This window comes from Anopheles funestus, chromosome 3RL, assembly GCF_943734845.2.
Source record: "Anopheles funestus chromosome 3RL, idAnoFuneDA-416_04, whole genome shotgun sequence".
Taxonomy (NCBI): Eukaryota; Metazoa; Arthropoda; class Insecta; order Diptera; family Culicidae; genus Anopheles; species Anopheles funestus.
In genome coordinates this window covers 28,228,712-28,250,938 of record NC_064599.1, presented here as the reverse complement: position 1 = coordinate 28,250,938, position 22,227 = coordinate 28,228,712, and the positions used below count along the sequence as shown (strand labels likewise).

The 22,227-nt window shown below is 37.6% G+C and overlaps 3 protein-coding genes across 3 annotated transcripts in view; 1 reads left to right on the top strand and 2 right to left on the bottom strand.

The window, feature by feature from the left end:
* LOC125771515 (G-protein coupled receptor dmsr-1) overlaps positions 1-22,227 on the bottom strand; it is a 75,260-nt gene that overhangs the window by 39,183 nt on the left and 13,850 nt on the right. The window contains exon 2 of the mRNA XM_049442202.1: positions 4,532-4,560. The gene's annotated coding sequence lies outside the window, so the exon portion shown is untranslated. The remainder of the gene's footprint in view (positions 1-4,531; positions 4,561-22,227) is intronic.
* LOC125771516 (probable chitinase 10) lies at positions 1,401-4,560 on the top strand. Its single transcript, XM_049442205.1, has 7 exons — positions 1,401-1,824; positions 2,255-2,410; positions 2,522-2,622; positions 2,783-2,899; positions 3,076-3,194; positions 3,359-3,470; positions 3,574-4,560. Exons 1-7 carry the CDS (start codon positions 1,764-1,766, stop codon positions 4,009-4,011), a joined length of 1,104 nt encoding a protein of 367 aa, XP_049298162.1. The 5' UTR covers positions 1,401-1,763; the 3' UTR covers positions 4,012-4,560.
* On the bottom strand, positions 14,940-19,147 carry LOC125771513 (protein artichoke-like). Its single transcript, XM_049442199.1, has 2 exons — positions 18,947-19,147; positions 14,940-18,851 (listed from the first exon to the last, which is right to left on the bottom strand). Exons 1-2 carry the CDS (start codon positions 18,967-18,969, stop codon positions 15,773-15,775), a joined length of 3,102 nt encoding a protein of 1,033 aa, XP_049298156.1. The 5' UTR covers positions 18,970-19,147; the 3' UTR covers positions 14,940-15,772.

Genomic DNA, 22,227 nt, shown 5'->3' with positions numbered 1-22,227 from the left:
AGTAGTTTGTTTTAGATCACAAAGTTCAGACAAATAAATAAATTAATAAATAAATACTATTAAATGGTCCGGAGAAAGTTTTATTCATTATTCATTACACCTTAACTCTTGTCTAAGGCGTACATAATCTCAATGCTCGGCTAAAAACTCCATTCCCAAAAATTGATGGCACGCTAAAGATATCTATCAATAGCTTTAGTACCTGCCGCTCTGCCCATTTTATTCTCGCCTTTATTGTTATTAGAATTATCCGAAACAAGTGGTGTAATGGTGAAACCATTTCCAAAAATTGATTACACCAGCGCATGGATGGAATGAATTGTGCCAATAAAGAAATTGATCACAGAAATGAAATTCCTCACGGCAGTCCGAAGGGTCAGGTTTACTGCTGCTTTGTAAACAATTTGATTCAGTTTCGAGAATAAATATTCTCCCCCTTTCCCCGCAAACAGGTTGTTGTGGCCATTGTGCGCGGAATTTTGCGCTCCGAGCCGATACTTGTTTGTTGCTAATATTAACAGTATGATGCTTGAATAAACAATCTGCAGCACTCTAAAGCAGAATATTCGGCTATATTGCAAAAAAAACACAAACGGTTATGAAATGGTGAATGGATCAGTTCTGTGGTTTTTGGTGCTCGTGTGTGAATTATTTCATTGTTTCGTGTTTTTTTTTATTCTCGGAAAAATTCTTTTCGAAATTTTATCTTTTCTGACCTTCTTGGTAAAGATAAAAAATCCGCTAAAGAATATCTTACGGCGCACGAACAACAAGTTTAAAGGTTTTGTAGACAAGTTTGATAAAGTGTTCCTTTAATACAATCCCACACAAGAAATAATCTAATTTTCTAACATATATCATCCATCCAGGTTGTGTGTGAAACTTTTCCCAAAATCATTTGAAGATAGCAAAGCAAAACCAAAAAGGAAACAACAACAAAAAATTCACCAAGAATTGAGGTAAAAGAAGTTCTGGGGTATGGACGAAAAAAAAACCCCCAGAAAACTGAATAAAAGTTTTGCGATGGGGCTTTCATCGTGCTTTTTCTGTGAATGTTATTCCCGAGAAAAGTGTTTAGATCCAGAATGGCCAGAAAGTTGCTGTAAGTTGGTACAAAGTAAAGAAGGTAAAGAAAAAAAACAAGAATTTGGTAGGCATGTTAGCTTTACCATATTCTTGTTGGGTGGTTTGCGTTCGAATTCTCTTAGTTTCTTGTTTAGATGGGGTCCCTAAAAAAAGAAGGTTTGAAAATGTAAATTCTAGTGGGAAACGAGTTTTTTTTATTTCATTGTAGTTTTTTTTCTCTCTAAAAAAAGTGAAAACAAACCATTTTCAAAATGTTTGTAGACCACTAGCTATCAGTTGCTTTAAACTGGAACTGTAGTTGTGTTGTGGTATGCTCTGTTTTTGATTCTATTGCTGTAGAACGTTTTACGGTTTATGTGTCTCAAATGACACAACTCCACAACCAGACTCCAATGACGAAAGCTTACTATAACTGAAACCTCTATATTCGGACAAATTTCTTTCCACCACAATTTAAAGTCAACACTAAGGGGTGTTTGTCGTTCGTTTAAAAAGAAAAAACCTCTTACAACAAACTGTGTCAATAAAGACGAAAACTTTGTCACACTGTCTGTACACAAGGCCGCGATGTTGAGCATTCACACAAGGTTCTAACTTTCTGGCTCATTTGAAAGCGGTTAGGCGGTGTGTCAGTTATTAGAAGCTGGCCGAAGATATTGCACCGCAGGGAACAGAAAATGAAGTGCGTCTGTGTGGTTTTAATTTTAACGTACATAACGCTGATTGCTGCGGAAAGTAGTAAGTAAAAGGTGTTGAAGTGTGTGTGTCCAGCTAAATATTACAAGAAAGTCAGATTTAATTACCTAATCAACTTCGAAAAAGAAAGGAAACCGCGTAAAAAAGGTACTATTTCAGTGTCAAATCACTCATGTCTAAAATGACAAGTCCAATGGCCGATAGAGTGGATAAAACCTTGAGAAATTTGCCCGAACTGAGGAAACCGGGCTTTCGGTCTCGATAATGGCCACCCATGAGGTGAAAACCCTTCGGAAAGATTAGTAATAATGAGCCCATTAAATGTTTAATGGCTGGAATGAAGTAGAGAGTGGAAGGGAAGGAACTGAAGGATTGAAACCTGCCAGTACCCGATCACACCATCAATTTATGACAAACCACGGACAAGGTGCACACGCTAATGAAACTCTTCTACCTTGTCGTCTACGTGCAGATATCGTATGCTACTACGACAACCGTGCGGCCAGCTACGCTACGCCAACAGTTCCGAGAAGCTTCGCCACAACAAATTGTACTCATTACGTATACGATGGGGTTGGTGTGACGGCCCAAGGCGAAATACGCATACTGAGCCAGTACGACACAGCAGGTACGGGATCGAGATTTATGTCTAGCGGACGTCGCCACATATGTGTTTTAGGTTTTCAATTCGTTCACCCGTTGGTTTGGTTTTTTTGGTTTTCCATTTTTTTTTTGGCAGCTGGATTTGATGATTTTCGAAACATACGCACAACTAACATCAATGCCAAACTGTACGTGCTGCTTGGTTCCGATCGTGACGGTGGCAAAAACTTGACCAATGTAATATGTTTGCAAAGCTACCTAGCCTGAAGGCTTCTCAATATAAATCGGGAGCATCAGGTGAAACACAAACAAAACACATAAATCTAACGAAAAAAAAACTCTTCTTTTCCTTTCTTCTTTCAATCGCCATCTTCCTTCACCAACAAACGGATTGAAGGCCATCGCAACGCGTAGTGAAAAGTTAGTGAACAGTGTCGCCATCTTTCTGGAACAGTACAACTTTGATGGTGTGGAACTCGACAGACGCACCAGTTCGAGAAACGATTTTGATAAGGTACGGAGATGACAATTTGTGGAACCATTTTGTTTTGCTTTGTTTTTTTCTTGGAGGACGTGGGCCTTAACGAAACAACAAAAAAGAATATCCACCCACCACCTGATGTGATCTAATTTGATTTGTCATCGTTTGGTTCGTTCTTTGCCTTTGTTTTTTTGTGTGTTATTTCCCAGAGTACTTTGGCACGATTCGTCAACAAACTGCGCTCGAGATTGTACATGATTAACAGGCAACTGGCCGTGTCCGTTACGGCAGAATTCACCGATGCGTACGATATCACTTCGCTAAGCTTGTAAGTAGCTATGGTGCGGAACGTTTGCCACGATCCATCCGAATGCTTCAATTGAAGTTGAAGAATAGTGAAAGCAAATCTATCCTCCACTCACCCAAATGCTCCAAAATGATTAGATCTCACAAAGTAACACTCTCTGACCCTTCGGCGGGGGGAAATTCTAGGTATGCCGATTTGATAAACCTTCATGCTTACAATTTCACGACGAGCACCGTTAATACGGTCGCTAATCTGGCCCCGCTGTTCTCGAGCACTCCAAACAATGTCGTCAGTGTGGTAAGTTGAAGGTGGTAGTGTGTTTTTGCAAAACTTTCCTACTCAATGTGCTTTTGATTTTGTTTCTTTCCCTATATCCGATTGGATGACATTCGACCGGTAGAACTCAACCGTAACATCTTGGCTGGCGGCTGGCGCTCGCAAGAATAAACTAAACCTAGTGGTGGCCACTTATGCCCGTACGTACGTACTGACCAATGAAAATCAACGTGCAGTAGGCTCAGCCAGCACGGGACCCGGCGAGGCTGGTTCGAATACGAAACGGGCCGGTCTATTGGCCCGATACGAAATCTGCAACCAGCTCAGTGAGTACGGTACGGTGAGCGATACTGTCACTGCAACCACGTATTACTTCAAAGGCAAAAGTTGGATCACCATCGAGACGGAGGACACGTTGGTGCAGAAGTTTACCTATGTGCTCGATAACACGCTGGCCGGTGTAGGTATCTTTACACTTGATCTGGACGATCCGGACAACACGTGCGGTACTGGAGCGCATCGTGCCTCGGAGCTGGCTCATCAATACTTTGCAACGGACTAGAATCAACTTGGAATCTTTGTGCTGCATTTGTAGAAAACCTTGAGCACCGTGGTGTAATAAATCCCTTCCCAACTACTCCAAAACACCATCCGTTCGGCAGTGTGCATACATCCGTGACTTTTTGTTTTAACAATCATTTTTAGTATTGAGGAGAATTATGTTGCAAACAAGGAGTTACATATTTTTGCTACATCGTGTATACTGAATTCAGGTTCAAATAACGATTTTTGTTTGAGCATCCGATGAAGCGGATGTATACACATGTCGATAGCTACACTTTGTGGCATCAGAGCTACTACACGGAGAAACAGTTAAAGAAATAGTCGCAAAAATGGATTATTTACAATATTTACAGTAGAAGGTGTGTGCTTTGAAAGTTTTATTTACATTGGATTGAATGTTTGAAGGTGGTTTTATTTACAAGTGTGTGTGTGTAGGTTTTTTAGGGTGGGGAAGAAAGTTTAGATTCCATTAATACAAGATCAATAAGGAGTAAAATAAATCCACTGCAATGACTTACATTTTTTTTTATTCAGGAACTCGATGAATCTGAAAGAAAAACGAACAGGGTAAATATTTTAGTTATGTAAACTTGTATTCTACACAAATAAAGGTGCAAACGCAGAAAGCTACGCTTTGCTTACAGTGTAGGTAGTAAGTATAAAATTTTAAAATGGATTTATTCAATCATGCATGGTACAAATGTTTCAAAAATTGTTGTATTGTATAAATTAATTTCATTTAAATTACATATGAACAATATAAAGAAAATGATAATTTCAAATATAATTATGCTGAGATTACAGATTACATCTGTCAATGTTTGCATAGCTCCACCAATAGTATCATTCCTCGTTCCAATATAGACTTTTTTCGGAGAAACACAATTTTTTATGTTTTTGTAGACCCAGCCCTTAAAGTCCTTTCAGGTCGTTCACATGGAAAGAGAAAGCATGATAAACCTAAACTGAAATAGAATGATACGTCCGGGAAAATGAATTGCCCGACGACGGTACTCGAGCGGTTGCAGTACCGAAAAAGCAAGTAAGTAGTAATAAAGATTTTTTTTTAATTTACGAAATATTTTTAGAATGACTCAACTGATGTCCAATTCTCAGACTCGATGTAGAAATCATTATTTCTAATTTTATTTCTATTCAATAAAGCACTTCTTGTACTACAAGTCGTCTAATTTCTCTTTTATCATTCCTTTACAAAATGGGTCGTCATCACTACCTACATACTTACGCTTAAAATAGGTGTAGTTTTGTACGAAATGTTGCAGTTCTGAATGTGCGAAATAATCACTCTTTTCCGAGAGTTGCAACAGAGTGTAAAAAGAGTTAGAAAGACTTATCTACATCTGTTTCTCACTCTTTTCTGATTCATGAAAGGGAAAGCTCAAAACTAATCCTTAGATTGCTTCCTTGCGGTTTACTAAATTCACTCACACGACCAACAACTCAATAAGTTTTCAAATCACTCAATAACGATGATTGGAAACGGAAAAGAGTGCATCGCTAATCGACACAGCGCGATGAGTGAGTTGAAGAGCAAAAGAGTGACTCGCTAGTCGGTACAGAGAGGGAAAAAAAGTGAATAAAAGATTTATACAAACTCTTTTTTCTCAGTTGAAACCATAAATCCACATGAGGGATTAAACGCACTCACTCACTCTTACTCAGTGCGTTCATCTTAAATATTTTATATACTTTACTTAAGCTAGAAGTTCCACGAAACCATATTTTTATATCCATTAGTGAAACATGAAACATTGAAAACTCAAATTATATTTCAAATTATATCATTACGAGGTGTAAAAAAAGATTTTTATTTATTTCCTTTTCTTATGTCCTTCTGTGTTTGCATGCCGTTCAGCATGAGAACGACGAACCTCGTTTTTATGTATGCTCGTATTGATACCACTATCGGCTACCATTTCAATCGGTACACCTTAAACATCAATCTCAATCGTCTCGTTAGCTGCTTCGTAGAATCGTACCACATTCCAAGTGGTCATTACACTCGCAAACCATGGAAACGTGGAAATTGTAGTGTTCGATACTTCTCTATGCAATACCAAGTCAATCTCTTGAGGTATGCTTCTCAAAAGGTACAAATGTTTCATAGTACCCCGAAAAGAAAACACACACACACACACACGTAACCTTGAATTGCAATCAAAACCTATGAGCATTATCAGAACACTATCAGCACGGCAATCGTGTCGTTAGGGGTGTAGTGCCACTGGTCGTTGATATATGGCCAACAACGGAACGATTTACAAAACGTTGATTATGCTACCTGATCTGTGTGCATAACATCACCGTGAGCATGGATTAGGTTGTTTTTTTTCTCTCTCTCTCTTTCTTTCACATTCTTATGCCTACACTTCCGGTTGTGGGCGTCAGATATTTTGGGGGCGTGAATTCAATGTATACAATTTGATATGCAGCATATCAAAACCTGCTGTCAAAACCCTTTCCCCGTACGTGTGTGTTTACTTTCGCAGAAATGTGTGTAATACGATGTTTTCCCTCAGTTCCGACACTCAATTTATCACTCTGTTAAGAGATGGGATGTTTTTAAGGCATATGCATATGCATGGATGTGGGCGGGTGTTTGATGCTTGCTTAATATTGCTTTAGCCGTGGCCCATCTTAAGGGCATAGATTAGGAAGGTGTTCGTGTCTTTTCTTTTATTTTTTTTCTTTTGGAGCAAAAATCTTTAGCGAAATAACATGTTACAGGTGTCCGGAATACATTTACGTGCCGTGATGAAACGATTTTGAATTACGATTCCAAGAACTGTGGTTGTTTATTGTATTAAAACATGAAGCCGACTAGAGTCAACAAAAACCCGTCTCGTAACATTCATTGTGTGCTTTTATATTTTTTCTTCTTGATGGAATGCTTAATAAATGATGCCGAAACTTTATTTCGCTTGTGAAATTTACAGAAATTCATTCATTTTAAAACTTGTCCAACATAAGTTTGACATTTCGTTCAACATTTTTAATCCATTTCACAGCTAATCCTTCGTTTCCATGGCGTACATAATATTTAATTAATGTTCTACAAGGGTTTTTCATTAGAATGTACCGTAAACATGTTTTCTAGCTACGCTGCTTTACTGTTGATAGCGCTTTGATGATCTGTGAACGGTATCTATCATCGTAAATTTAATCTTTTTCCAGTGATGTTCACATATCACAGCACTTAATGAAAATGGCCACCAAAAGGATCATCGTGCACATTCCATGGGGACGTGGAAATGGGATTTCATTGTTAGTTTCGATGCTATTTAAATATGTTTTCAATCACTCCCATCAATCCTCTCACCACCATGTTGGCTGGGCTGGAATGTTATTTATTTCGAGCGATATGGATTTGCTTTTATAATTAAAAATTGTAATTACTATTAGCTATGCTTATTATGATGGTGCGGTTATTATACTTAATTTGCTTAATAAATTACATTTTACACAGTTTAAATTATTTATCTAAATAATTATCTACTCAATACTTCCGTAAATCAATATCAATAAATAACAAAAAAAATTAACAAATAGCTTTCAGTTAAACTCTTACAATTAAAAATATGACGCATAAGCATCCGAAATCTGTGTCCGGAAATACATTTATATGTTGCAGCGAAACCAATACTTTATGGCAGAACAGGAAATTGCAAATCATTACAATGCTCATCTGTATCAACAAACACAATTAATCGATATTCACAATTGGATGGTACGATTTTGTAGTTACAGCGAGATAAAACACGTTCCGGCTGAAATGAAGGTGGTCAAAATAATTATGTGTGTTCAGGACCAACAACCATACGATCCATTTCTTTTGGTGCAATGACTGGTTTTGAAATAATTACAAAAGCGTTGTTAGAGAGTTTTGAACAGAAATCTACATTTTAAATTAAAAAACTAATAACTACAATCAAGTACTAAGTCGCTAAGGGGTAAATTTATATTCGCTTTCAGCCAGAACAAAACCAAAAAAAAGAGAACAAGGTCATAACATGCTCAACTGTTTCAAACATTTGTTCGAAATGTTGTAAGCCGGCAGCAAATTCACGTCTTCAACATTTGGCGTCACGCAACAGAGAATTCATTTTGTTCCTTCTTTGCTTAAAAGAACGGCTTCGGAATGACAATTTTGGGCTCGGAGCATATGTGCATAACACTTCATATGTGTGATGCAAATGAGATCAAAACCATAACGGTTTCAAAAAAAAAGTTTTTCTTTTTTTGTCTGTTTTCTTCTTTGATGTTCTGTAGTTGTTTGTTGCAAATATGAGTTTTGTTTTAATTCACGTTGAGCAACTGTCGTACTACTTCTTGTGAATTTTGTTAAAGAAAGATGGTTTATTGAATTTATTAAAGTTTATATAAATTTAATACTTTTTTGGTAAATTTTTTTATCGGATTCTTGTGTTGTACAAATTAAAAAAAAACAATGCAATATAGCCGTCATATAGAAAAAAATTTGAAAATCTGCGAAGCAGACAGAATTTAATAAAAGAATATATTATTAGAAAGCTTATATATAAAAAACAAATGTGAGAAAAAAAGGTGAAAGTTCTTTTAAAAAAACTCCATAAGTGAACGTTTTGATAGAAAATGGTATGTACGAAAAAAAACCAAAAATCCGATGAAGCCACCGTTTGAAACATATTCACCTTTCCCTAAGACCAGAGTAGAAGATTGAAAATGGATTTGAATAAAATTCATTTCTGTCCCTTGCTTACCTTCAACACACCTCTCTTGTGGTGCTTTAACGCTTCTTTCCAATTCTACCACGTCTGTACGTTTACATTTAATTAGTTCATGTTTCAAATAAAGCAATATGGTGCATAAAATCACCATCAACACGTTCTTGACGTTCTTTCCGCGGTACCAATAAATTCGTCATCTGTTTCACCTACGCAAGAATTGCGAAAAGAAAAAAAAAGTATTTCCCTTCTATTCTATACCCTCAGTGAAACGTTTACGATACCACAGACGGTTCAAAATGTTCTCGTTTAGCAAGACACAATGAAAGCCAATGGAAGAAAAATGGCTTCTTGGTCTGTGTGTGAGCTTGGGGGACCATAGATTTAATTAGATTTCTTGTGGCTTGCGTTTAAATATATTTGTACCAGTTTTACAAGCCTTACCAAGGTTTCCAAAACTGAATATGTCTAGTATGGAATGTAAGATGAAATCAATTCCGTCGAATTCAATGTTGTCTATTTGTAGCATAATTTATGGTTTTGTAAATGCATGAACTTTACACTATTTCAGTAAAAACAAATTTTTTTTAATAAAAAATTAATATTTTCTTTTAAATAAATTTATATTCCAAACGTTAAACGTTAGCTTTAAAGATGTTAAAAAGTACAAATTTAATCAAGTAGAAGCTGCTCACTCTCGTAACCATTTTAAAGCTGCAAAGCTTTCAAGAATCCCTGTGCTTTACCATTTCTGGCATATAATGGATGGACTTAAAAAATTCGGTCAAGTGGATTAATGTGTCCTTCATCATGAACGCTCTTCCTTTCGAAAGATAAGGCAACAATCAATAAAACGAAAATATCTACACAATATGTAACCATTTTACCTTAACGATTCCACACATCTTCCCTAGCCGTTGTGGTACACATCAAAAGGGTTCTCGGTTGGTTTTGTGGGATATGTTAAGGTGATGGTTAAACCATCCGGCAAACAAGAGAGGGCGATAGTTCAACACATGCAATAACATTTGAAACGTTATCAGGCTGCTTCAAAAGCAGTGAACACACAAACATTGTTTGACATTCGTTTGCAAAAGTTCTACAAGAGCACAAAACACTTGTAAGTTCAATTTGCAAAATTACACGATACGTGACATTCAACCTATTTATGGTTGAAACTCTTGCACGAATGGCACCTGCATGGAGATTAGTGGAAGTAAAGGTGTATAGCTAGTGTACAGTATAACCACGAAGTATTTTCCAAGCTTTCTACGTACATGTGATAATATTAATTAAAATTCATTGTTTTACTTATATTTTCTAAGCTAATTTTACTATGAAATAAATTTAATGAAAACATATTTATTTAAAAGCACTCTAGTTAATAGAAAAGGACAAGCTTTTCTTTAAGATTAATTAAAATAATAGTAAGCTACACGAACCACCTACTGTATACGGTCTAAACTAACCCATGCAACGAATCATTTTCCTCGTAGAATCGTACTCATGTTGCATCGTTCGGCGTAGCAGTAAATTTGGTAAACACAAAAAACCAACACAACCAGCCTCTTCAACTGAATATGTGACTTTCATTTAGAATTCCGTTAAAAACAAATACAAACATGTACCTGACATGGTGTTGACCGGCACCTGCAGGATTTTCTTCGGAAAAGCTTTTGTTTGTGAAGTATACCTTTCGTAGGAACACTAAATATTAGTTTTTGATAAATTCATACACAAAAGCTTTGCGCCGCATGTTAAGGTTATTGTTTTACCTTATTTCTGTATATCCGGCAAAATTAAATTATTTATAATGGTTGAACAATAGGGAAATATTATCATGATTTATTTCCCTTGTCAATTTTAGTACCAAAAATAATACCTTTTAAGAGCTTTCACTCTCTTTGAAGTTAGGGCATAACCCCTTGATAAGAAAGTTAATCTATACTCCGCGCAAAGATGACATAGAAGAAAGGGGAATGCGTCTTATAAAATCATTGCTAAGGCTTACAGTTTGGGAAAATTCCTACAACTAGTACAGTGCAGCAGAGCTTTTACTTTGAAGCATAGAATCATGTTCTATTGTTTAATATCCTCATCCCAAAAGTTACACCATTCCAACGCGTGTATCAAAAGCGAAGCCCAGAAAGAACAATTTACCTCTATTTAGGGTGGGCTGCACCAAAAAAAATGTTCTTATACAAACTCTCATTACGTTACATTATGGTTTCGCAGCGCTTGTTGAATGATTAAAATAACGCGATTAAATATTTGCTTTGACGTTATTTCATCAGATTCAGCACTCGAGAAGTAGACGAAACAATGAAATACAGATGGATTAAGTACTTTTGTTAATTTATTGTACGGCTTTTCTTCGTTCGGAAACAGATGGCAGATTGCATGGAAATATGTAGATTTTGAATATGCGCAATACAGTCCGCAACATAACTATAAGACTTTAAGTTTTTTTGGAATAAGAGAAAAAGTTGAAGAGACAGATAAAAGAGATGCTCTACAAAGCTGTAGAGAAAGAATGGAAATATATGTTGCATCATTTTTCTAAAAAGATTCGTGTACTCTTCTCTGCAAAAAATAGCTTTACAAAATTTGTATTTAGATTAGTGATATATTTTAACCGACTATTCATATCAGACAAAAGATAGATAATGCAATATAAAGGGAAGAAATGCCTTAAGAAAATGGTACACATTTCAACCCTATGAGGCTATCAACACGGCAAAATGCCTTCATAATTAAGTTTGAATAAATAAATAAACATAAATATGAATGGTACGGCAAACAAATCGTAAACAAAAACAAAAAACAAACAAGAAAAAGTAGGTAAATTTGAGATGTAAATAGTTTTAAGCGCGTTGTAAATATCTAAAATTAAAAATAAAACAGTTTATGGAAAAAACCATAATAAGGATTCTTGAAGAATATTAAAAGATTACCATCAAATATTTCACATACCCTACGAATTATACGTCTTAAAATTATGTTACGAACTGTAAATGTAAGTGACATTGCAATGTTACAAAGTTGTGCAAGCTATTAACCCATAGCTCAAAGCTCAGTCTCTTCATTATTATTTTGTTTATTGCTTTGAGCTCGTGTGTGATCCCTCATGAAACCCTTCGCATCATCAACTATTGTTGTGACAGGTTTTGTGGGAAATTTATGCAGCTGCATTTGCATGATAAATTAATCAAAATTCGTTTTCCATACGCACTTCATCCATGATGCACGATCGTCACGAACGTCAATGTGGGTTGGTTTTAGCAATATTATTCCCATCTTTTTATTGCTCTTGGCAATAAGGAAACGTTCAACTTTATAGCCAGCTGCAATACAGTAGACATTGAATATTTCAAGCTTTCAAGCATTTTGTGAGTAATTCGAATTGCAATTGTAATGTAATGTGATGTTAATGATTGTAATGAATTATTATTCCAACGAAAAGTTGAACAACTCAATCTTAATTCCTCTCAACTTGATTACTGGTAACGATTCAAAAATGTTATTCAAAATAATCCAACGATTACAGCACCATATGCCGGTCGAGAGCAACGCCTCTCGAATGTACAGTCGCTAATGTCCAGACTCATGGCTCATTAAAATCGAACTACTTACTGGTAAAATTCCGATTTTGCGAATTGATTTCCTTTATTCCACTTAATTAGTGGCATTAGAAATGATAAGCTCTTCCCATCAGGTGCAACTAATTTACCACCCACAGCTCGAATCGAAGACCACAGTTCCAAGTATTTCTTCAATGGCTTGTCACTAATTAGTTATCCAAAGTGTAGGCCGTTGACAACGCTCCTGGGCTGCTGGATGTATGGAATGTTATTCCAATTCTTCAAGCAAATCGCTCAGCGACGGGAACAGCCTTGTCTCGGGATGATCCAACAAACCATTTTGTACAAAAAAATTCTCCACCATCTTCACATTGCTTTCCCTGTTTTTACATGTTACACGTCTTTTCAAAGCTGCGCTAACTGTTTTTCTTTCACCCCGGATGATGTAGTGAGAATTTTATCATTTCCCTCCTCCATTTTTCTTCCCGTTTTCACTACTACTAGTGAAAGGGATACGTGTTCTGCGTGAAGGTAAATAATGTTTTCCTGTTTATCATGTTTGCCTTCCGTTTGTTTAGCTTCCTGATCGAGTGAAATTTTGCGACAAACACCGAGACACTATTTACGCTAGGAAGTATTCAACCGAGCAGCGCGCTCGTTTTGTAGTCCGTTTGGGGGATTATTTTTCGAAAGGATGCATCGTGGCAAAACGGGTAACGTTCTACGGGTTGGGGATATTTTTACATACGGTTCCGTTCAACGCAAGATTTACGCGACTCCATTTGGCGAGTTGGAGCAGATTATTGCGTCTCAAAGGTCACGTAAATTTATGTGTATTTTTATTCCCATTTTTATTCAGCCGGAGATAGATAGTTTCTTGCTGGGTGGTAACACTTAAGCCACATCGTTGTGACAGGAAGCAAAATTGAAATTAAAATTTAATACAGAAGATGAATGATTTTCCTTGTCCTATTGTTGGCACAAAAACTTGAGATGTCTCAAGAACATTAAGATTATATTTTCCCCCTAACTTTGTTTTCATGATTTTCTTAACGAAATATTCGATATTATATTCCATTTTTTTCAGAATTTAATTAAGGGCAATAAATATGAAAATTTTTCAAAAAAGAAATTGGTGAAAACAAATTACCTTTTTTTTGTGAGAATGGTTGTGTGAATACGATTTTAATATGTAATTTGTTAGCATGACAGCTTTGACAATGCCCCTTTCGTAAGAGTATTTTTCGTAACTGGTGGAAAACTTTAGCTTTCGATTATAACTCTTAATCTCCCTTTCGTATGACTCAGGAAGTTTTGCGCTGTGAGGAAAAGGTGGTGCCAGAATAAAATTATAGAGTTGATACATTAAAACTTCTCTACCAAACTCCGTGAGTTTCTAGCGAGTCACTAGAGATGTGTGTGGTTCGGCGTTGTCATGATAAAACTCAACACAATTCTAAAGTTTTCTGGTCAATTGCAAGCTTAAATTCGTCCAATTATTGACAGTAAAGATTTGATATTCCTCGTTGATGTTCCTTTTCTTTATTATTCACTTTTATGGTCTAGTCCCCGAGTGCCACACAGGACCTAATAAACTTCGTGTGTAAATACGCTCAAACTATGATCAAATTTCAACTGATTTTTTTATCTTTTACTGATATATTTTGAGAAATAAAACAAAATTCAGATTAAATTTTTTTTAACAATCATTAAACAAACACCTCTTCACAAATCAAAAAACAATCAAAGTTCTATGGTATATTTATGTTTCAAATATTCACAACAAAAATTCTTTTTAGAATAGCTTAGTTGTGAACCTGTGCATATATGTGTTTATATTTATGCTCAATTATTATTTTGACATTTATACATTTTATTTTTAGCACCAACAGGTTAAACAATATTAAACCTTCCTATGGTGCCATCGTTATTAAATTTAAATTTCGATAGAACATCATATTCAGCCAAATTTATTCAATTTATAGTTCTTCTTTCTTCTTTTGACACGTACAGATATTTTTTTTCATTTATTGACAGGTTCAAATTGGATCAATGTTGGTTCATTCTAAAAAAAACGTAGAAACGAATATCAATTGCCTATTACGCACATAAAACTGCAAGGTTAAAAGCAGAGGGTTGGTGTACATTTCATATTTTGGAAGAATGTTGAACGTAATGTAATCTGACAGCACACATCATATAAAATAAAAAGTTAATTTCTTCTTTTTTCCGGAGTATCAAGCCATTTAAATGTAATGTATACTAAGAAATTATGTTTTAAAAATGTGTATGTTTTAAAAATAAAGCCTTTCTTATAGAATTAAAACATGCCCAATTTTACTCAAACCATCTGAAAATATATTGCATTAAATTTTACATAAATAATAATAGGGCAAAATAGCAATACGGCCAGGCCGTTCTTTATGAATAAAAAAAAATAATAATAATAGGGCAAAAACATTAATACACAAAGATAAATAAACTTTGTACGTAAAATCATGCCAAGCACGTCCAAAACACTAAAAACAAAACCAAATAAAATAAACTGTTTGTTATTCAAATGAATCATCATTCCTCTAGAAGGGCTCTTTTTACGACAAAATATCGGATTATTTAAAAAAATGTTACACATGAAAATTAACACCATTATTGTCACGACTGCTCGTAATGAAAGACAAGCATTGTTTTTCGCAATCCTTTTTGACGCACATTTATTTATTATATACTGCAAAACGGCTCTTTTCACATTACTTTCAAACGCATTTTTCATCTCTCCTCCCCCCAACAAAGAATGTGTACTTCAATCCCTTCGGAAAAAAGGGTACATAATCTTACTCTGCACGGATGGCTAACCCAATTATCAGGGTAAAACCTTTCGCAACATCACAAGTATTTTTTCTTTCGCCTTAAAAATTGTGTCTGGTTCATTTATCATCAACTAACAGCTTCAAACTGCGTTTTTCTCCCATATTTCGTCCCTTTAATAAACTCAGGGTGTTTTTTGTTTGAACTATGCTACACCACGCACAAGGATTTGTTGACAAACAAAATGATGTGAAAACAATGAGCTCTGTTCAAACAATGATTGTACCATTAGATTAGCGCAACCGAATTGAGTCGGTGGAGGTGGTGAAAGCACGAGAAAGTAGCGAAAAGAAATTTTAGGCTTTCGCTGCTGGTATTTCTTCGTAATTTGTTGGTTGGTTTAACATTTTTACGTGGGAGCACCTTGGAGCGATTTAAAAAGTTGTTGTTTATTGTATGCTTGGAAAGGGATGTTGTTCCAATTTCGCTGCTAAACAATATTGCACTACCAACCTTGTTAAGATGGAGCCTGCGATAGATAGTAAAGAATATGCAATTTGCAATTTAAAATAATTTTTATTCGCATTCTAATGTTTTAAAACGCAGCGGTAGTTTCCTTTACAACTTGTTAACTCATTGTTTTTTTTGTTTATGGATCCAACCCGAGCAAAGTCAACGACGGTAGAGCTTCGAAGAAGAACGAATAATCGTACCCCTGCAGTGGATTGTTTTGTAGGTAAAGCTTGATCAACCTTGGGAAACTGTTTAAAAACTCAACCGAAACACTTTCCACACCATTGTTGGACAAATCCAGACTGGTCAGTGTAGGAAGCAACATACCGTGCGTTTGCAGATCAATCGATGCCAGGCCTAAGGAGGAAGCGTTAAAATGTGTCAGATTAAAGAACGATCCCAAATGTGTGAAATCTAACTCGTCGAGCGGATTGTTGGAAACGTCCAACGATTGGAGATGTTTAAAGTTGCCCATATACTCGATGGAAGAAAGTCGGTTCGATGACAGATCGACATTAACCAGTGTCGGTTCCTCATCGGCCATTGAAAGGAAGTGTTCAATTTTGTTTCTTGCCGCACGCAATTCCTCTAATGCTTCCGTCACAATGAATGTTTCGATCTGGTTATCGGACACGTCCAGCGTACGGAGCGATTCGTTCAGCTGCTTGTAGTTCTGCAGTTCGAAGCTGGCAAGCGTATTGTTTGCTACGTTAAGCTGCTTTAGATGGGAATTTTTGCGGAACAAATCCGCGCCTAGTTCGCGTAGCTGATTATCCTGCAGGAAAAGTTGCTGAAGGTTTGGTTGATAGATGAACAAATCCCTGTCCAGCGTTTGTACGCCCAGTGCATTAAGGCTGATGGTTTGGAGGTTAATCAAATTGACAAAAATGGTCGTCGGTAGCTGGGTTAGCTTGTTGTAGCCCAAATCGAGTACCTTAAGGTTTTCCAACCCCTCAAACGTACCGTCCGGAATCGATTCGATCGAGTTGTTGCTTAGGTTTAGTACCTTCAGGGTGGGAAATTTGAGGAACTCTCCTGTCCTCAGCCGCTGTATACGGTTCCCTTCCAGGGAGAGTTCGAGTAGCGAGTTTTCCTTTGTGAATGCATCCTGGTTTAACTCCGTGAGTCGATTTAACGATAAATCCAGTACCGTTAACATATTAGCAATGCGGAATATACCTTTCGGCAGTAGCGTTAGTTCATTTCCACGCAAATTTAATACCAGCGGAAAGATCGAACCAAACAACGGATAAGCTTCCGGATCAATCTCCACGATGGAGCACCTTTCCAGGCTCAGCAATCGCAACATCATCGGTCTCGGTATCAGGTTCGGGCTTATCCTCTGCAAGCGTATCCCGTTAAGCGAAACCTGTCGCAAGTAAGAGTTACGGCGAAGAAATTGTTCCTCAACATTAGCGATCGGGTTATTGGACAGCCTGAGTTCCGCAAGTCCCGAGAGACGTTGTAACAGTGTTGCAGAAATTGCTTCCAGCTCATTGTTTTCTAGCGTAAGTGTTGTCAGTGAAGGCAATGCTTTGAATACATCCTCCGGTAAGCTTTTAAGTTTGTTATCGTGAAGATATAACTCGTACAAATCCGCCATACCTTCGAAGGTATCAACATCAATCGATTGGATAAGATTGTGCGACACATTCAGCACACGAAGCTTGTTCAGACCGGTGAAAGTTTCATTCGTCAAGCGGTACAAACTGTTGTGGGCCAGCTGCAGATCGGTTATGTCCGGTGTACCCTCGAACGTGCCTCCCGGGAGTTCGGTCAGCTGGTTTCCCTGCAAATCTAACCTGTTAAGTTGCTGTAAGCCCTTCACAAACTCAACACTCGTCAAATGGTTGCCCTTAACATCGAGAATTTGGAGGCTTTGCTGCTGTTTGGCAAATGTACGCACCGGTACCGTGTTCAGCTGATTGTGTTCCAGTCGCAATACGCGCAGCACGGGACAATCCACAAAAGCATCCTCCTGCAACTCCACGAGATTGTTCCGGTCGAGTAGTAGCACATCGAGCAGGGGTAATTCCGCCAGGAACTTTCCCGGTAACGTTTCGATGAAATTGTTATCGAGCCGTATCTGTTCCACCTCCAGATTCTCGAGAAATAGCTCCTCGGGGACGGTTTTTATTTTGTTGCTGCTTGCGGCAAACGTCTGCAAATGAGTGAGCCCTGCCAGCAACTCCACCGGCAGCTCCTCCAGGTAGTTATCGTCCAGCTCAATTACCGTGGTGTTGACCGCACCGTGAAACGTATCGGGCGCAATGCCGGTAATGCGATTACCACTCAGCCAGATGCTGTGAAGATTTTCCAGCACCGTAAGCATGGTACGATCAAAGTAAACGAGCACATTATTGCGCAGATCGAGCGCGAACGGTTCAATCGAGGGAAATAGAAGAAGTTGAAAATCTTCGATACGGTTCCAGCGCAAATGTAGCTCCTCCAGGTTGGTTAAGTTTCGCAACAAGAGGGGCGAAATGTACGTGAGTGAGTTGTTGTTAAGATTTACCGCTCGCAGCTCACCGTTGTTGGCGAACAAATTTTCATGCACTTCGGTCAAACGATTGTCCGCCAAATTGATGGATTCGATCGCACTGAGTGTGTCGAACACGGTTGCTGGCAAACTTTCGATAGCATTGATCGATAGTTCGAGAGAAACTAGTTTCGGACAATGCTGGAACACGGTTGCCTCTAGCGTGCGCACACGATTTTTAGTTAGCATTAAGGAACTTAGCTGTCCAAGATCGCGGAACCATTCGGGAGCAACGGCAGTGAGCCCGAGACCGTCCAGCCTTAGTGTAGTCAGCTTATCCAATCCTCGGAAGATGTTTTTCGGCAGCCCCTTCAGTGGATTATTGATAATCGTAATCCCCAAAACACTGTCCAATCCTTGAAAGGCGTTCTCGTCCAGAATGCGCGTCTGTGTCTCCATTAAACGGATGGTAGTAATATTCGGCAGAGTTGCAAAAACCGACCCAGGAATGTACTCCAGCACGCTGTCGGGAAATGAAACCACAACGCGTGTCTGTCCATCATACCCATCCATCTTTAGCTGGTAGGTAGGCATCTGACCAGCATCACTAATGCGCACGGAAGCTCTCGTAATGATGCAGTCTGGATCGTTGAACATGCACTTCAATGTCAACGGAACGGTGGCACCGGCCGATGGCTGAATGGTGCTTGCAACTATAGCCACGATCAGCACCGTCCTGGATAACGCAACCAAACCCCAAAAAAAGGGAAAAGATTCAATTACAGTCACTGTTTGCCCATCGTCTGGTATTAGCAGGAACTTATTACTTACAGCAATGCGTCGCGTAACCCCATGCTGCCACACTTGCACTACTACGCCGCACAACAGGTGGACGAGTTTCAAACTTTAATTTCACCTGTTGGAAGTTCGCTCGGGAAGGCCCCGTTTGGTACACTACTTGCGGGCTGTTTGGCTAACAGGTCGTTGAGATACCTCTTCACGCAAGCTGCCGCTTACCGAATGAGCGGTCAGAGCGTCAGAATTTGATAGCTCTGCTTAGAACGACCGCGAGCTGAGCCGAACATTATCAGTACGCTTTTAATTCGCCCTTGACCCCAGGGGCCAAATGAACGAATTTTGCGGCCATACCTATGCGGTGAAGTAATCTTTCGCCCCGTGTTTGATAGGCAACGTACGATAGGAAGTTTTGAAACGGTTACATTAATGCCAATGAACGGCGAGTTTTGTTGCATGTTGGCAAATTGCTGTGATTAAGTAATATTTTCTATTTACCCAGAGAATGAAATAAAAAGTTTAAGGTTTGTTTTATTTATTTAATTCTATACAAGAATTTTATTACTTTTTGAATGATATTTTTACTCCTTATTCTATTTTCTTTTGTCAAATTGATCAAACACTTATGATTACATTTATGTTTTATGCACATACATAAATAAATAAACTTCTAAATAGACTTCAAGTATATTCCGGAACGGCATCGCATCTTCTTGTGCATTAGCGAAACATCATCACCGGCTAGGTCTGCCGTAATTAACTTTCCGTACTTAATTATCAACGTAGCTGGAAATGAATCCAAAAACACGGGAGTTTTTCGACATTCCTATCAATGGCCGTCCATCATCTGAGAGAATGTTGATAATGAGACTGGCTGTGATAATTCATGTTACACAAGTACGCTATCTGCCTCTTTTATGGCACTACAACCTCAAGAGGTCTTGGTCTGGCATTACTGACTTTCTTCAACTTTGTTTTAGTAAGTCCTGCTTATGAAGGTTTGGCCAGAATAGCATTGGGAAACAAGTGCTATCGTGTGGAGATAGGTGAACGAAGTTTGCCTTATACTACTTAAAACAAAATGTATGTAAATTGAATATTTTTTTACATACATTCAACTCCTGACTGAGCTCGGAAAAAGCTTTCACATCAGGAATTCGTTTCGATTTATAACCAACTCATTATTAATACAAATAAGCATTTATAAACACAACTCAATTCTCGTATCATATTGATTTAAAGAAAACAGTTCTAACATTACATTTCCCAACAAAAATTGAGAATTATAAAAAATAGTAATTTTCTGATAATTTTCCTAACTAGTGTGAGCAAATATAGAAACAACAAAGTGTAAAAAATAAACTAATTTCAAGCAAAAGATGATACTCAAAATTCAGATAGTAACTGTTTGTAGGATAATATTTTCATCAATCATTTTAAAAATTTATCTCCACCTTTCAAGTACATCGAGGTTGTAGTGTATACTTAACATACAAACGCCTCAAAAACCCAACTTTTCCAAAATGTGTAGCTCAATTAGCTACAGCAAAGAGTTTCTAATGTTTGAAAAACAAAAACTCACATCCTCACGCATAGGAAATTCATTTGCATTATTTAATACATTCCGGCTAACGTGTTGTTAAAATTAGCTAAACACTTTCCCACGCACACACACATGAGTGAGCGATAGAGCGGAAAGGATTGTTTTGTGTGAGAACGAGAGCTCGAATACATAATGACGGAGGCCTTTCCTTTGAAAGTGAAGCTCTTTGGAGTGTGTGCTAAGTACCCTGCTTGACTATTTATTGATTGACGTGTGAGTAATTTAAAAGCGGTTCAAGGAAATATATCAGGGTACATGCGTTTGTTGTTTTTCTTCGGGTGCTATTAGAGATTTGCATAGCAAATAAAGGAGAAAATGTATGGGAATTAAAAATTTAAAAATTTAAACATTTAAAAATTGTTAAGGGCTTTAAAAATTCTCTCCTTATGTGTACAAAAGTGAACAACACATCCTTCACCATTTAGCTAACGCGCTGAGTAGTAATATAATTAACGCTTTACATCGAATGTTTTGCATCACTGTAAACGAAAACAAAACGAAACAAAAAAAAAACATTGCCATTCTCTAGTCAGCAATAAAAACGTAAAATTAGATTGGCAACGATACTCCCAAGACCCGAAGGTAACCAGTTTTGCCCCCTTTTGCCTTTATTTTGTGTTGTTTCTCCTAACGAAGTACTCGTAAACCAGTCCCACGAGTACGGAAGATGGTAATGCTGAGACCAATTTAAAATATTCTTCTTCTAGGCCACCGCAGAAGTGACGATCAGAAAAGCACAAACAAACGAATAAAAAAAAGACAAAGATGCCGCTAGTATTCCAATTGAAGGGTTTTGGTCGAGATTCGCCAGAACCGGAATTCAACCATTTTCAACGCGAAACGGGCGAATAAAACGCTTGGTCTATCGATGGTACGAAAGCGAGACATTCTCGTTCTCTCGAACCATCTTTCTCACGTTGGATTTTCATTGGAAGCGGACAAAATGACATAAAATCTAATTTGCGCTTTTTCTCACATTCCTGATAGAATGAAGTCATTCCGGTGTAAAATAATCCCTTTCGAAAAGCTTGTTAATTGATGAAGAAGCAATAGAGAAAAAAGGATGTAACGGTGTTTCCTTACGCGTAATGCAACCGACCTAAACCTCTCGGCTCGGTTTGCCCCTGGTGACATTGGGATGAACATTTTTCTTGAAACATTGGCTAAACAATTGTGATAAAAGGAAGAAAAAAATACTGAGCTTGTTACGAGATAAGTTTATTTACACGATTGGAAGAGAGAGAAAAACACATAAATGGAAGAACTTTTTTTATGAAAACAATTCCACCAGCAGAGATGTAAACAAAATCAAGCTGAAAGCAAAATATCAGAAAGTAGAATTTTAAAATATGGAACAAATGATTCCTGATTTTACCATTTGCAAGCACAGTTTATCGGCCGTTTCGCGTTTGGTAGCAAAAACCCCAAAAACCTTGTACGCTGCGTTCTGTTTTTTCTAATGCAAATCGATTTCGATGAATGTTTTCCATCCGTGACGATGCTTGAAAATGATACCGGGTCTATGATTGATTTCCACACGGATGCTTCACACGGAAAGCAGTAGAAGCTTTCACTCGCTGTTCCACGAATCCTCTCAAGGCTTTACGGTTCACATGGCACGGATACGAGCAAAGTCAAGTACAATCAGGGTGGTACGCGAGGGAAATGGTGTCACTAGCAGCAATGCAACAATTACATTCCATGTACGCTCACC

Excerpts from the sequence above, each read along its gene's own strand:
- LOC125771516 (XM_049442205.1), top strand. The coding sequence starts at position 1,764 with ATGAAGTGCGTCTGTGTGGTTTTAATTTTAACGTACATAACGCTGATT. Across the intron at positions 1,825-2,254 it reads GCTGATTGCTGCGGAAAGTA|ATATCGTATGCTACTACGAC; the intron begins GTAAGTAAAAGG and ends GTCTACGTGCAG. Across the intron at positions 3,195-3,358 it reads GATATCACTTCGCTAAGCTT|GTATGCCGATTTGATAAACC; the intron begins GTAAGTAGCTAT and ends GGGAAATTCTAG.
- LOC125771513 (XM_049442199.1), bottom strand. The coding sequence starts at position 18,969 with ATGGGGTTACGCGACGCATTGCT. Across the intron at positions 18,852-18,946 it reads GGGTTACGCGACGCATTGCT|GACGGTGCTGATCGTGGCTA; the intron begins GTAAGTAATAAG and ends TGCGTTATCCAG.